The 13,101-nt window shown below is 40.6% G+C and overlaps 2 protein-coding genes across 3 annotated transcripts in view; both read right to left on the bottom strand.

The window, feature by feature from the left end:
* The window catches only part of LOC142189582 (cytosolic phospholipase A2 gamma-like), a 148,860-nt gene that overhangs the window by 100,866 nt on the left and 34,893 nt on the right, over positions 1-13,101 (bottom strand). The window lies entirely within an intron of this gene.
* Positions 3,808-13,101, bottom strand: part of LOC142208490 (cytosolic phospholipase A2 gamma-like) — a 67,801-nt gene continuing 58,507 nt past the window's right edge. For both annotated transcript variants that reach the window (XM_075277037.1, XM_075277044.1), the window contains exons 13-16: positions 11,028-11,123; positions 8,652-8,803; positions 8,208-8,379; positions 3,808-4,844 (exon numbers count right to left, since the gene is read on the bottom strand). In XM_075277037.1, coding sequence (XP_075133138.1) covers positions 4,681-4,844; positions 8,208-8,379; positions 8,652-8,803; positions 11,028-11,123 — 584 coding nt within the window. In that variant the 3' untranslated portion in view covers positions 3,808-4,680. The remainder of the gene's footprint in view (positions 4,845-8,207; positions 8,380-8,651; positions 8,804-11,027; positions 11,124-13,101) is intronic.

The following is a 13,101-nucleotide window of genomic DNA, read 5'->3' on the forward strand; positions in this document are numbered from 1 at the left end:
ACTGTGTGCAGGGGACACTATTGGGGTTAATACTGTGTGCAGGGAACACTATTGGGGTTAATACTGTGTGCAGGGGACACTATTGGGGTTAATACTGTGTGCAGGGGACACTATTGGGGTTAATACTGTGTGCAGGGGACACTATTGGGGTTAATACTGTGTGCAGGGGACACTATTGGGGTTAATAATGTGTGCAGGGGACACTATTGGGGTTAATACTGTGTGCAGGGGACACTATTGGGGTTAATACTGTGTGCAGGGGACACTATTGGGGTTAATACTGTGTGCAGGGGACACTATTGGGGTTAATACTGTGTGCAGGAGACACTAATGGACATAATACTGTGTGCAGGGCTTACTAAGGGACATAATAGAGTTCTGAGGAGGGGGTCGGTTGAGGTCTTCGGCGTCGGTTTGGGGGGGGGGCCCATGTCAAAAGTTCGCCACGGGGCCCCGCCATTCCTAGTTACGCCACTGGTCATAGCTATGTTTCTGCTTGCAGATCTTGCACATTAAAATATTGGTAATGCATAAACAATTCCGACATGGAAGATGACCGTATACCAGCAGCAGAGGGGACATTACTGCCAGTGCCACCACCCCCATGAGCTTCCCCTAGATCTGCAGGCTTTTTGGATGTTGAGTCTGTGCTTTGGCTGGAATTATTACAGTCACCTCTACCACCACTATCATCTGATGTCACCTTGTCATCCTAACCCAGTTTCCATGTCCAATCTGCAAAAAAAATCATTGTTGGAAATATCATTTTCTTGCATGCTTTTTTTCAGAGACATCATTATCATGGGATTCTTGCACGCTTGCACACATTACTAGCAGTAGTAGTACTGCACCTCTTGCCTACTACCTCCATCATCAACAGTCATGTCTTCATTATTTGCTTATGCACAACGCTATCCCTGCCTCATGTCTAAGGTGACTGATAGATCGCCGTGTATATATGCATACAGAGCAGCCTGTCTATAATGAGCCTAAAGGACAGGGGGAGCTAATGCGACCACCCCGGGAGAACCGTGCAGGAAGCTGGACTGTCATGGTGACCTTATAGGCACCAGAACTCCCAGGAGAGGTGCACAGGGTAATAGGCAAAGTCAGTTAGATGTGACGCCAGTTGGAGTATTGAGACACCCGCTGGTCCCTGGGCTGGAGATGGTGATGTGGGTGCCAGTGCTCTACTCCAACAAAGAGCTTTAGCCCAGGGCTTAGCTGCAAGGAAGGCAATGTCCAGGCTAGGATCAGTTGAAGTACTCACTGCTTTGTTGTAACAGGCATCTGCTGGTCACTTGTCCTGTAGCAGTGAGCTGTGGCACAGTGGCTTGTAGCTGTCTGAAACCTTCCCATGCATTAGCAGAGAGTCTAAGATGTCTGCAGGTCCAGCTTCAGGTTTATTGCAGGAGTTCGGTTACCTTGTAGAGGTAGGTGCAGGCTGCCAGGGTTATAGCTCTGCTTAGCCTGATATAATCCTGTCCTCTTACTGATAGTGACGCAGGGCGCTGTCACACAGCTTCTCTGCCCTGCTGCTGCTGTGGCACTTCCTCACAGCACACAGTGTTTGAAACACAAGATGGCCACTTCCACACTTCTCCTTCCCTGGCTGCTTACAGAATACTACTTCCTCTCTCTGCTATGACTATTTCCTGTTCCAGCTACATATCCACCTACTATACTGTGTGGTGCTATGGAGACCACAGCTCACCAGGACAAGTGATACCAGAGAACAACAGCTTGAACATGAATACAGAATGAACATGACAACATATACAATCCATCATAACATGTAACAGGCACTTCTATGGCCAAATAACCATTAGTAACTCCTGTGAAGGGGTTACACTAAGATGAGCACCCTTCTTATAAATATACCAGACTTACGTCTATGAGTCCGCTGTACTTTACAGCACTCCTAATAACCAAAACATGCAATTTGTGTGCTACTCTGACTATGAGCAGTAAGAATGTGTATCTGTAATATGCTACCTTTATATAGGCCAGCATATGTAACTAACAGTTATGATATAATGTGTGAAAAAGAGCTGCATAAGACACCATATACAGTATACATATCTTCTTTGCCTTATTTGTTTTAAGTGTAGTAAAGTTTTATTAAATCTTTATTTGAAACAGAACAATAAAACATAACATACAGGGAAGTGCAAAAAAATAGGCAAACAATCAAGTCCAAGACAAGCATGTAAAGGGAAAAACATGTATGAAAACAATCAGGAAACAAACCATAGACAATAAAGAAATAAAGAAACAAGGGGGAACAGATCACAAGGAGGAAACAATAGGCAGGAGAGGGAGTGAGTCCAGTGGAGTGTGTGTGTGTGTGTGTGTGTGTGTGTGGGGGGGGGGAATTTCCAGGACAACAGAGGGGTCTCACAAGGCCAGGACAGCCTATGAGAAGAGATTGGTAAACTCCAAAGATTCCTGTAACACAAGCCATGGCTGGCAGAGGGCTTCGTACTTAAAACAGTCTGTGGAGTCCTCCACGACCAAAACCTCCATCTTCCAAGCTGAGGTCCATTTCCCAAGTCTGGTGTAGGGGGAGAGGCCCAAGGAGGATGTCGTAAAGGAGCGAGAGGGTACGCGTCAAAGCCTCGGTCTGGAGGAGGATATTCTCCAAGGCAGTGGGAGTACAACAGACCAGGGGCAGCAAGGAGAACTTGCGGAAGCCTTATTTGTTTGTTTTAGACAAATGTATACAGAAGCAACTTAATAAATTAGAATCTTTAGAAATTTAATTTATTTCAGTAATTCAACTCAAAAGTCAAAATCATATTGTATAGATTCCTTATACACATAATGATCTTGTTCAAGTGGTTATTTGTGTGAATGTTGGTGACTATCGCTTACAGCTAATGAAAACCCAAAAGTTCTCAATAAACTAGGATTTTGTCAAAAAGTTAAATATTGTAGACTTGTGTTATACTCTAATTAGCTAAACCACACAAAACATCCACCAAGGTTTTCTAAGCCTTTAAATGGTCCCTCAGTCTGGTTCAGTAGGCTACACAATCACAGGGAAAACTTGACAGTTGTTCAGGAGACAGTTATTGACACCCTCAAGGAGAGTAAGCAAAAAAACAAAAAGTCATTACTAAAGAAACTATCTGTTCACACAATACAGCCCAAACATATTGATGGAAAGTTGAGTGGAAGGAAAGAGTGTGGTAGAGAAAGGTGCACAAGATACAGGAACATATCCAACCTTGAAAGGATTGTCAAGAAAAGGCCATTCAATAATATGGGGGAGATTCACCAAGAGTGCTTCAGTGCTTCAAGAATCAGCACACACAGACATTCTCAGGATATGAGCTACAGCTGTCGCAATCTTTGTGTCAATGTCACAAGAAGTGTCTTGCCTGGGCTAAGGAGTAAAAGGACTGCACTGTTGCTCATAGGTGAAAAGTTCTTGTTTCAGATGATAGTAAAGTTGCTTTTCACTTGGAAAGAAAGGTCCCAGAGTTTAAAGGAAAAGTGGAGAGCACACAATCCAAGCTGCTTCAGGTCCAGTGTGAAGTCTTCAGTCATTGACAGTTTTGGGAGCCATGTGATCTGCTGGTGTTCATCCACATTGTTATATCACATCCAAAGTCAGCATATCCATCTACTGAGAAATTTTAGAGCGCTTCATGGTTCCCTCTGCTGACAAGCTTTATGGAGATGCTGATTTAATATTCTAGCCCCTTGATCAGTGCAGGTTATGGCTTTAGAAAATGTATTGAATGTTGCAAACAGAATAATGAAATGTTGGGAAATGAGGCAATTAGTGCAATGAGGATTTATTCAATTGTCATAGCAAACTGGAGGATGGAGCCATCTAAAGGGACAATACATCTAGGAACAAATGATAAAAATAAACAGGAGATGATCTTGTCTATTGAGATTGCCTGAACGATTCTCTGCATCACCCAGAAGTCCTGTTGATATCTCGCATTTTTAGCTAGGAACTGACTGAGGTGGTGACCATAGACATTGGGCTTGAAGTATAATTCCAATTTTAAAACAGCATTTCATAAATGAACAATATAGGTATAACAACAATATAATACTTAAAGAAACATGTTTCCTTTTTCACTTGTTAGGCTGCTCTCCTTCTTATCATCACTGGCACTGTTTATATAGAATCTGTAACTCAAACACAAAACTCTATAGAGAGGGAAGGGGGAGAGGCTGTTAATTGCTATGTTTCATGATGCGACTGGAATAAATCAGTGCTAAAAAACTCCCTGAGCAAACTCCCTAAAGCAGAACTTAGCAGCTGCAGTTGTGTCTTTTCCAGCAGTCTCCACCTCCCCCTGACCTCTCCATAGATATATATCAAAGGTAACTCAACCTGATAAGTGGAAAAGGAAACCTATTTTTTAGTTACATATATTATAAAGTTTCCTATAGTCATATGGAATTAATTTCTGGAAAGTTAGTTTAGAATTTGCTACACTTCAACAATACTTTTGTCCTACTTCTGACAGGCCACAGGAGGGAAGCCAATTGTCTTACAGTCAGACACAAGGCTGTGAGGAGGAGAAGGGACATGACTTGAGTTATTAGTGCAAACAGATTTCTTTTCTATGTTTTTCATTTTATTAGGAGAAAAATAGGAATCGACGAGATGAAGGGAACAGCAAGATTATTTTTTGTACATTTAATGCATGGATTTCAGACGGATGATTTAAGCTTAATATATTGTTGAACTTTTTCTAGTATGCTTTCTTTATTTAGCTCCACATTTAGTTTTGATATCTTTATAAGCTCGGTAAACTCAGATTCATCATAGGAAATATTGAAGGTAGCATATTTCTTCCTAAGTTCAGGAACTTTACCTGTAAATCAAAGAGAAAAAAAATGTCACTCATAAAAAAACAAAAAAAACAACAAGAGTTGCTTATATATCTTAAGTATTATTGTTAGTTTTTCATAAAAGCAGTTACAAAGGACATAACACAACATAGAATGAAAAGCATTAATATCATATGAACATTTGTCACCCTTGTAATGTACTATTATAGCAACACGTTCATAACAAAGTGATCCCAAATATGTTACACCAAGAAATCAATACATAATGCCATTAAGGTTACCTTTTCCTATACTGGTCTCCTTCTTCGGTGTAGGAGTAATCAATATATTAACAAGTGACTTACGGTAACATTTAAAATGGCAGTAAAAGAAACATTAAGTATAACATTATGGGGGTGGTAATAAGCCACCAGCAACCCACTCCAACAGTTGCATGATTTTGTGCAGCTGCGTAACTTTGTATGGATGTATATATATACTATACGCACACATGTACCACAGAAAGAAAGAAAATAAAATAAATAAATAAATAAATATATATATATATATATATATATATATACTGCCGTTCAAAAGCTTAGAAGTTAGAAATTTCCATATTTTTGAAAGAAAGGCACAGTTTTTTTCAATGAAGATAACAGTAAATGAATCAGAAATACTCTCTACACATTGTTAATCTGGTAAATGACTATTCTAGCTGCAAACATCTGGTTTTTAATGCAATATCTACATAGGTGTATAAAGGCCCATTTCCAACAGCCAGTGTTCTAATGGTACATGGTGTTTGCTGTGTAAGAAGGCAAATGGATGTTTAGAAAACCCTTGTACAAGTATGTTAGCACAGCTGAAAAAAGTTTTGCTGGTTAGAGAAGCTATAACACTGACCTTCCTTAGAGATAGTTGAGAATCTGGAGCATTACATTTGTTGGCTCGATGAAACTCTCAAAATGGCCAGAAAAAGAGAACTGTCATTAAAACGCAACGGTCTATTTCTAGACTGTTCCTTTTGGAATAGAAATACTAGTTTGGCAATAAACCCTGCATCATGTTAGTAGGCTTATTAACTGAGTCATGCATGATGTTAAGGGGGCTGCCCCTAGAGGGCAGCATACAGAGGCACTGTTCTTCTAATTACATCCTGGAGAATAGATTTGCATATTTTTTACCCAGAATCCCTAGTGGAGCAGGAATGACATGTACCGTATTTTTCGGACTATAAGACGCACCCAGGTTTTAGAGGAGAAAAATAGGGAAAAAAAAATTTCAGGCAAAAAATGGTAAAATATTTAATATATGGGAGTTGTAGTTTTGGAACAGCTGCAAGGCCACATTGACAGGTGACCCTGCAGCTGTACGGGGATGTATAGGGCGTTTTTTTTGTGGGGCCAGGTGTACTTTTTAGATATACCATTTTGGGAAATGTTTATTGCTTAGATCACCTTTTATTTAATTCAGAGGCAAAACAGAGAGAAAAACCCGGCGGTTTAGCACTTTTGATTTTGACGTTCACTGTACAAAAAACTATTAGTAGACCGGGCATTTTCAGAAACAGGGATACCTAATGTGTATGTTTCACAGTAATGTTATACTTTTATATGTATTCTAGGGAAAGGAGGTGAACTTTTATTTATTTTATTTTTTATTATATTTTTTTTAAGTGGTTTTTTTTTTATTTTTTTTTACTATTTTAATATCCCCCGCCTAGGGGGCTTGAACCTGCAATCATTTGATTGCAAGTCCCATAGACGGCAATACAAGTGTATTGCCGTCTATGGGAGATTCTATACATTACTATCGCGGAGTGTCATAGACCAGCCGCGATAGTAATATATATCTATGACAAGCCTGGGAGCCTTCATTAGGCTCCCGGCTGTCATCGGAACAGGTCGGCTCCTGCGGCCTCGCCGTGCAGGAGCCGGCCTGCATCACTAAAGGTATGGGGCCGGTGGGGGGGGGCTAACTGACTGCCGGGACCTGTGGAGGAGGAGTGGATTTGCAGCATGGCCGCGCTACTGCCACCCTGGTTTTCTTCAGCGGCAGTAGCGCGGCCCCGGCAGCTAAGACAGTCCCCGGCATCTGCTGTAATAGACCGGCGGATGCCGGGGAGTGTCTTAGCTGCCGGGGCCTGCAGTATTGTCACACTCCTGCCGCTGAAGAAAACCAGCGGTGGCAGTAGCGCGCCAATCTGCAGGCCCCGGCAGCTAAGACACTCCCCGGCATCTGCCGGTCTATTACAGCAGATGCCGGGGACTGTCTTAGCTGCCGGGGCCTGCAGATTGCCGCGCTACTGCCGAGGAAGAAAACTAGCGGTGGCAGTAGCGTGGCCATGCTGCAAACCCACATTCAGACTATAAGACGCACCCTCATTTTCCTCCGAAATTTGGGGGGGAAAAATGCGTCTTATAGTCCGAAAAATACGGTAAGTCTCCGTACGCCTATGTAGGCACACACTCTGCCTATTGTGTATGATTATCCCCTGACTGTGGACTTAGTGATATGGTATAGACAAAATATACTAGTATATATGGCTTGGCTTTGTACAAGCATTTACGTGCATCCATGTGCAGGTTTTGATGACTGATTATAAAAATGTCTGATCTTTCATTGTATTTCATGTATTTTATGCACTGGTTGTAAATTTATCTATAATTCAGCCCTAGGACACTTTGTCCTGTGTTTTTGTGTCGGTTCCGGCATTTCCATCTTGCCATCTTGTAGTCTCTTGTTTTTGATATCTATTTTGTAATTTATGTCAATAAATTTATATTTATTTAACTTTTTTGGAGTGACTTATATTTATTATAATAGGTTGGTTTCGTTTTTTGGTCTTTATAGTTTCAAACATGTATAATTTCACTTTACTGCAACAGAAAGATTACAGAAGGGCTACAATGGAAAGAGAATTACTTCACCCTGCACATTATGGTGCCTGTTTATAGTAAAAAAAAGCACTGGACAACTTATAGCAGTCAACGGCTGTTTAAGATCGTCTGGGTTGAACGTTTATTCTTGGTCATAGAAGCTAGATCATTGACCTATTTTCAGTGACTGAGACACAGATCCAGGACACATCTAAACCAAACTGACTGTTCATTGTCTGGTTATGCCCATGTGTCAGTTACATGAACAACCTGTGAGCGCTGTAAGGGCTTCTGTAGTATTTGTCCAAAACAGATCCCATTACTTTTGAATTTATCAGAATAGAAACATTTTTGGGAAAATCCGTACAAATTCACTTTGTGCCTGAATCAATTTGCTCACCTTTAGTTAGCATTATATAAATGAGAAAACAATAAAATAAAACAAACCAACAGTGCAAAAATAATAAATGAAGCTGAATAAATAATTCCACAATAAGTCCTTGACAAACTAAAATCTAATCCCACCTTCACAGCTCTGGTTGTTGAAAAGAGGAAAATGCATGACAACAGGCACTCCTTCACATCCTTCAAACACATAGCAGCTTTGAGATGGAGTTTCAGATTCTTTATCTTCTATGTCTATTTTTGGAAATGGGATTCCATTTGTTTTACAGTACTCCTCTGTGCTTCTTAGTGTCTGAAAGTAAGTATAATGCAGATCAGAATTCCCATTTATGCCACACACATGAAATCTACAACACTTATGACAATCTATCACACTTTTTATGGCTGTTGAATGTCTCCTCTAGCACTTGGAGATTTGTGTGACCCATCTGGTGAGGTTGTTTCATTCTTGTGCCTAATAGAATATTCTTATCATAGTGGTAACATTGAATTGTCTACGACCAAAGTAAAACATCAACATTTGCAAGCTTTCCAACGTATGGCCTCAAGCTGAAGAACATTTACCATGAATGGATCTCCTTCACTGTAGTCAAAAGACAATATAAGATCCACTTTGCGGTTTGGTGGTAACATTAATGGGTATGCAGAATTTATTTCGAGGCCGGCATCAATTAGAGATAAGAACTCTTTCTTGCGGAGGTCTTCAGGGATATCACCTGAAACAATGATAAAATAGGATTTATTTACTGGCATTAATGGTGCTGAAAACAGAAATACTACAAGAAGTAAAGCAAAACAGGTATAACAGTAGTAAACTAGTGAAAAGTATACTGCACAAACTGGAGGGGACTATGGATGGGACTAGCTAGTGAAATAGATAGTGCTAACCTGCTGACTCAATACAGTCTACCTTTCTAGAAGACCATTTTTAACACAATTCTAGGAAGTCATTCTAGTTGTAAATGGTCACATTGGCATATAGTTAGGTTATGCCATCACTTTATAATGCAACCTCTAAGGCCCCCACAAGGCCTAAAAATGAAGAAGCTGAAACTACAGTATGATTGAAGTGACTCTGACTGGCTGCAGATCCCAGCACAGCTGAGTGGCCATAAATAGAGAATAAAGCAGGGAGCATGGACACAGTAAGTATTTTACTAGTTCTGAGCCTTTGCTAGACTATCTTTTACTATAAACTTGTCTAAACAGCACTTTATTGACTTATGTCTAACCCAGCGGTGCCCAACATTTTGTAGGTCATAAAGTGTGAGTCACCCAGAAAGGACAGTGAAAGAGAATGACATAGGGATATGGCTTTTACTCCAGTGTTCACTGCCAGTGGTATGGTTTTATTCCAGTGTCTAGTAATTCAATAAAATCTTTGATGACACAAATGCACAATTGTATCTAGAGCTGGCAACAGCTGGAAAGCCACATGCAAAGAACCATAGAGCCATCTGTGGCTCCTTAGACACTGGTGAGCAACAATAGTCTGCCATATAGAAGTCTATGGAGCTGTTTCAGTATATAGATGTAGTATTGTTTTAATTTGACTTTCTGTAGCGTGAAAGCTTTTTACGACACAATATACTATCTCAGAAAACAACAAAAGTCAGTGAAAAGAGTCGAGTTAACATTCTGTGCCACAGTGTTGTAAACACATTAGGAGTTAGGTTAACCTTTGCTACATCTGTATGTCTGTGAAGCTTCTAGGCCTATACTCTGAAAGCAGTTGGCAAAAGTAGAGAGAACATAGTTTTTCTGCCAATACTATGAACATGTTTTTTCTTATAGAAGACATATGAGTCACCATCGAAATCCTAATAGGCTGGAATTTTGCATAATGCTATTGGAATTTTTTTTTTAGGGATGCGCCAGCTATTACAGGAAAACCGGTTAGGCAACCAGTAATTTATATAAATGTCACAAATATTATTACACCTACATGTAAATTATACAGCCATATGAGCTAAATGCACACATTTCTGTTTTTTTTTTACTCAAAAACATTGGGCTGCACGTTCCTCACCATGTTCATGTATGTTTTGGATACATTTTTGGCTTCATCCAATAAGAGGGTAGGGATGACTTGCCAAAAAGGGTACAATGATTGGCTCAAAATTCTGCCACAGGGTAAGGCAGCTAATAGATACCTGTAGATTACACAGTCTATGCATCAGATTTATTATCCAACAACAGACACTCTAAATCTGGTACATTTTAAGACTGTTTCTTCTTTAGGTTTGCCCTGATTACATTTTTGGCCCGGTTCATAAGGTGGAATTTTTGCATTGTCATCTGCTGCAAAAATTTCACCTCCTGTTGATTCTAATGGGACACGGACACGTATAAAGCTAGCTGAAAAACTTAACTGGCAGGAAAAAGAGAAGTGAATGAGAAAAGGAAAGAAGATTTCTATAGTGGATTTTGTATGACTGGTCTCGCAGCAATATCTGCCACATGACCTTACCTTTAGAAGGTATTACTAAATCTGCTTTTATGTGTTATGATTAGGGTATGTTTACATGGTGGAAAATGAAGAGTAATTCCTCTTCATTTTTCGCCGCGGCCTAGCTGCAACAGGAAGCTGATGCAGTGCATTGGCATTCCGTCGCGGCATCCCTCTGCTGTTTAGGCCTGCATGAATGGTACTTGTCAGCAAGGAGTCTCGAGCCACTGACTTCGTGGCTAAATCAGCTGCGGAATCTGCGGCAAGATCAAGAAGGACACTTCTTTTTCCGTGTCCTGCTGCGATCTCTGCCTCCCTCCGGATCTTCCCCCAAATCCGCGACAAATTCCTCAGTGTGAACACATCCTAACAGTATACAGTCTTCCAAAATCAAATATTCAGATAATTTTAGTAAATATATCACCGTAACAACATATTTATAAATGTTATTTTCAAAAGTAAATATTACAAAAAAATACATGAAAACTTACTACTCCATTCATAGAGAAAGTTATTAGTGGTACCCCATTGCCAATGGACAAAACATTTCAGTATGTTTAGGATCAGATTCACCTTTTCACAAAGACCTATAAAAACATACAAATGAGATCAGGATAAGAAGGCGATTATGAACAAAAAATTGCTTTTTTGTTAAACACTGAACAACAATTCATCCTACCAACAGATATACAAGGAACATTGCAATTGCTTACATCTATTCCTGTATCTTAGTAAGCCCTACTTTTTACGGGTACATTTTTAATAAAGGGATTCTATCATTAAAACTGCATTTTTTTCTCGCTAACATGTAGGAATAGCCTTAAGAAAGGCTATTCTTCTCCTACCTTTAGATGTCTTCTCCACGCCACCGTTCCGTAGATATCCTGGTTTTCATCGGAATGCAAATGAGTTCTCTCGCAGCACTGAGGGCGGTCCCCAGTGCTGTGAAATAACTCTCCAACGACGGCCTCTTCTTCCTCTGGAACGCCTTCTCCGCGATGTGTTCTTCGGATGGCTTCTTCTGGCTTTAAATGGGACGCATGCGCAGTCGGCTCTGCCATGCCTGCGGTCATTTTCTTGTGGCCGCTTACACAGTACGCTCGTGTAAGCAACCACAAGAAAATGGCCGCAGGCATGGCAGAGCCGACTGCGCATGCATCGTATTTAAAGCCAGAAGAAGCCATCCGAAGAACACATCGCGGAGAAGGCGTTCCAGAGGAAGAAGAGGCTGTCGCTGGAGAGTTCTCTCTCAGCACTGGGGATGCCCCCAGTGCTGTTTGAGCTCTGAGGACTGCCCCCAGTGCTGCGAGAGAACTCATTTGCATACCGATGAAAACCAGGATATCTACAGAACAACAGCGCGGAGAAGACATCTAAAGTTAGGACAAAAATAGCCTTTCTTAAGGCTATTCCTACGTGTTAGTGAGAAAAAAAATGAGTTTTAATAATTGAATCCCTTTAAGTCTGCAATCCCTGGATATCTCTTTGTGTACCTGAGTTGCACATAAATTATAGGGTTCTATGCTGACCTAAATTTGGTTCAGTAAAACAGCAGGTATTGTGCCCATAATATGGATATGAAAATGTGCTCATACCCTTATAGCAGCCTTATATAAACAGCAATTCTTGCTTTGCACAAGTAATCTTTACAATCCACAAGGTTATTCTTGTCATCTAGGAAATGAATACCTGGTTTAAATAAAATATCAACAGCCTTGCTCAAAATTGCTTGATAGTCTGAGTCTTTTGCCTCGGTCACTGCTTGAATTGAAACATCGTAAAATGAGTGTTAGTCACATAATCTCTTTATATATCATTGGTGAAAACTACGGCTAGATTATTACAGGGAATACACTATTTGAGAAGAATGAAATTGAATAGAAAGGTTTTCTTGCAATATAGGAAAGATTTAGTTTGCATTTCTAGCCCAATATCTAAATACCTTGTCAAAACACCTTACTTGTTGGTGTTTCCACCAGCATCCTACCAGCCGCCTATTGTTATGCCCTTGCTGTCCAAATGCCAATATGACATTGTATGATAAATATCATAATGTGTTATTTATTTATGCAGTGAACTAGGGCTCATTCGTGTGTAAATGACACAGTTAGGAAGAGGCCTAAGATGGTGGCCTCACTGGTTGCCATGGCTTTTATGACAACTTCTCTTATAGGTCCTAGTCCAGCACATTGATGAGGGCTTGCACTGAGGTGATAGTGTAGGGTCCCTGTACCCTTCCTTGCTACTGGTCTCCTGTATGATGGCGTTTTGTAGTGTCCTTGATATTAGGTGCGAATAAAGACACAGGAGACAGGGTGGCAATTAAAACGTCGGAGCTCACGGCTGTTTACTTGGCAAGAATCATCCAGTTACAAAGCAACATGAAGGCACAATTTACTTACAGCAGCAAGTTCCACCCCTATGTCACTTTACATAGGTGGATATGCTTCCCCTTGCTCTATTCTCTGACTCTTTCCACTGTGGTGATCTGGGATGACCCCTGGAAACTAGTTTTCCTCTCCTGTCACCGTTGGCGAAATGCAGGACACGTCTTGGCCATTGATC

Source organism: Leptodactylus fuscus, chromosome 1 (genome assembly GCF_031893055.1).
Source record: "Leptodactylus fuscus isolate aLepFus1 chromosome 1, aLepFus1.hap2, whole genome shotgun sequence".
Classification (NCBI taxonomy): Eukaryota; Metazoa; Chordata; class Amphibia; order Anura; family Leptodactylidae; genus Leptodactylus; species Leptodactylus fuscus.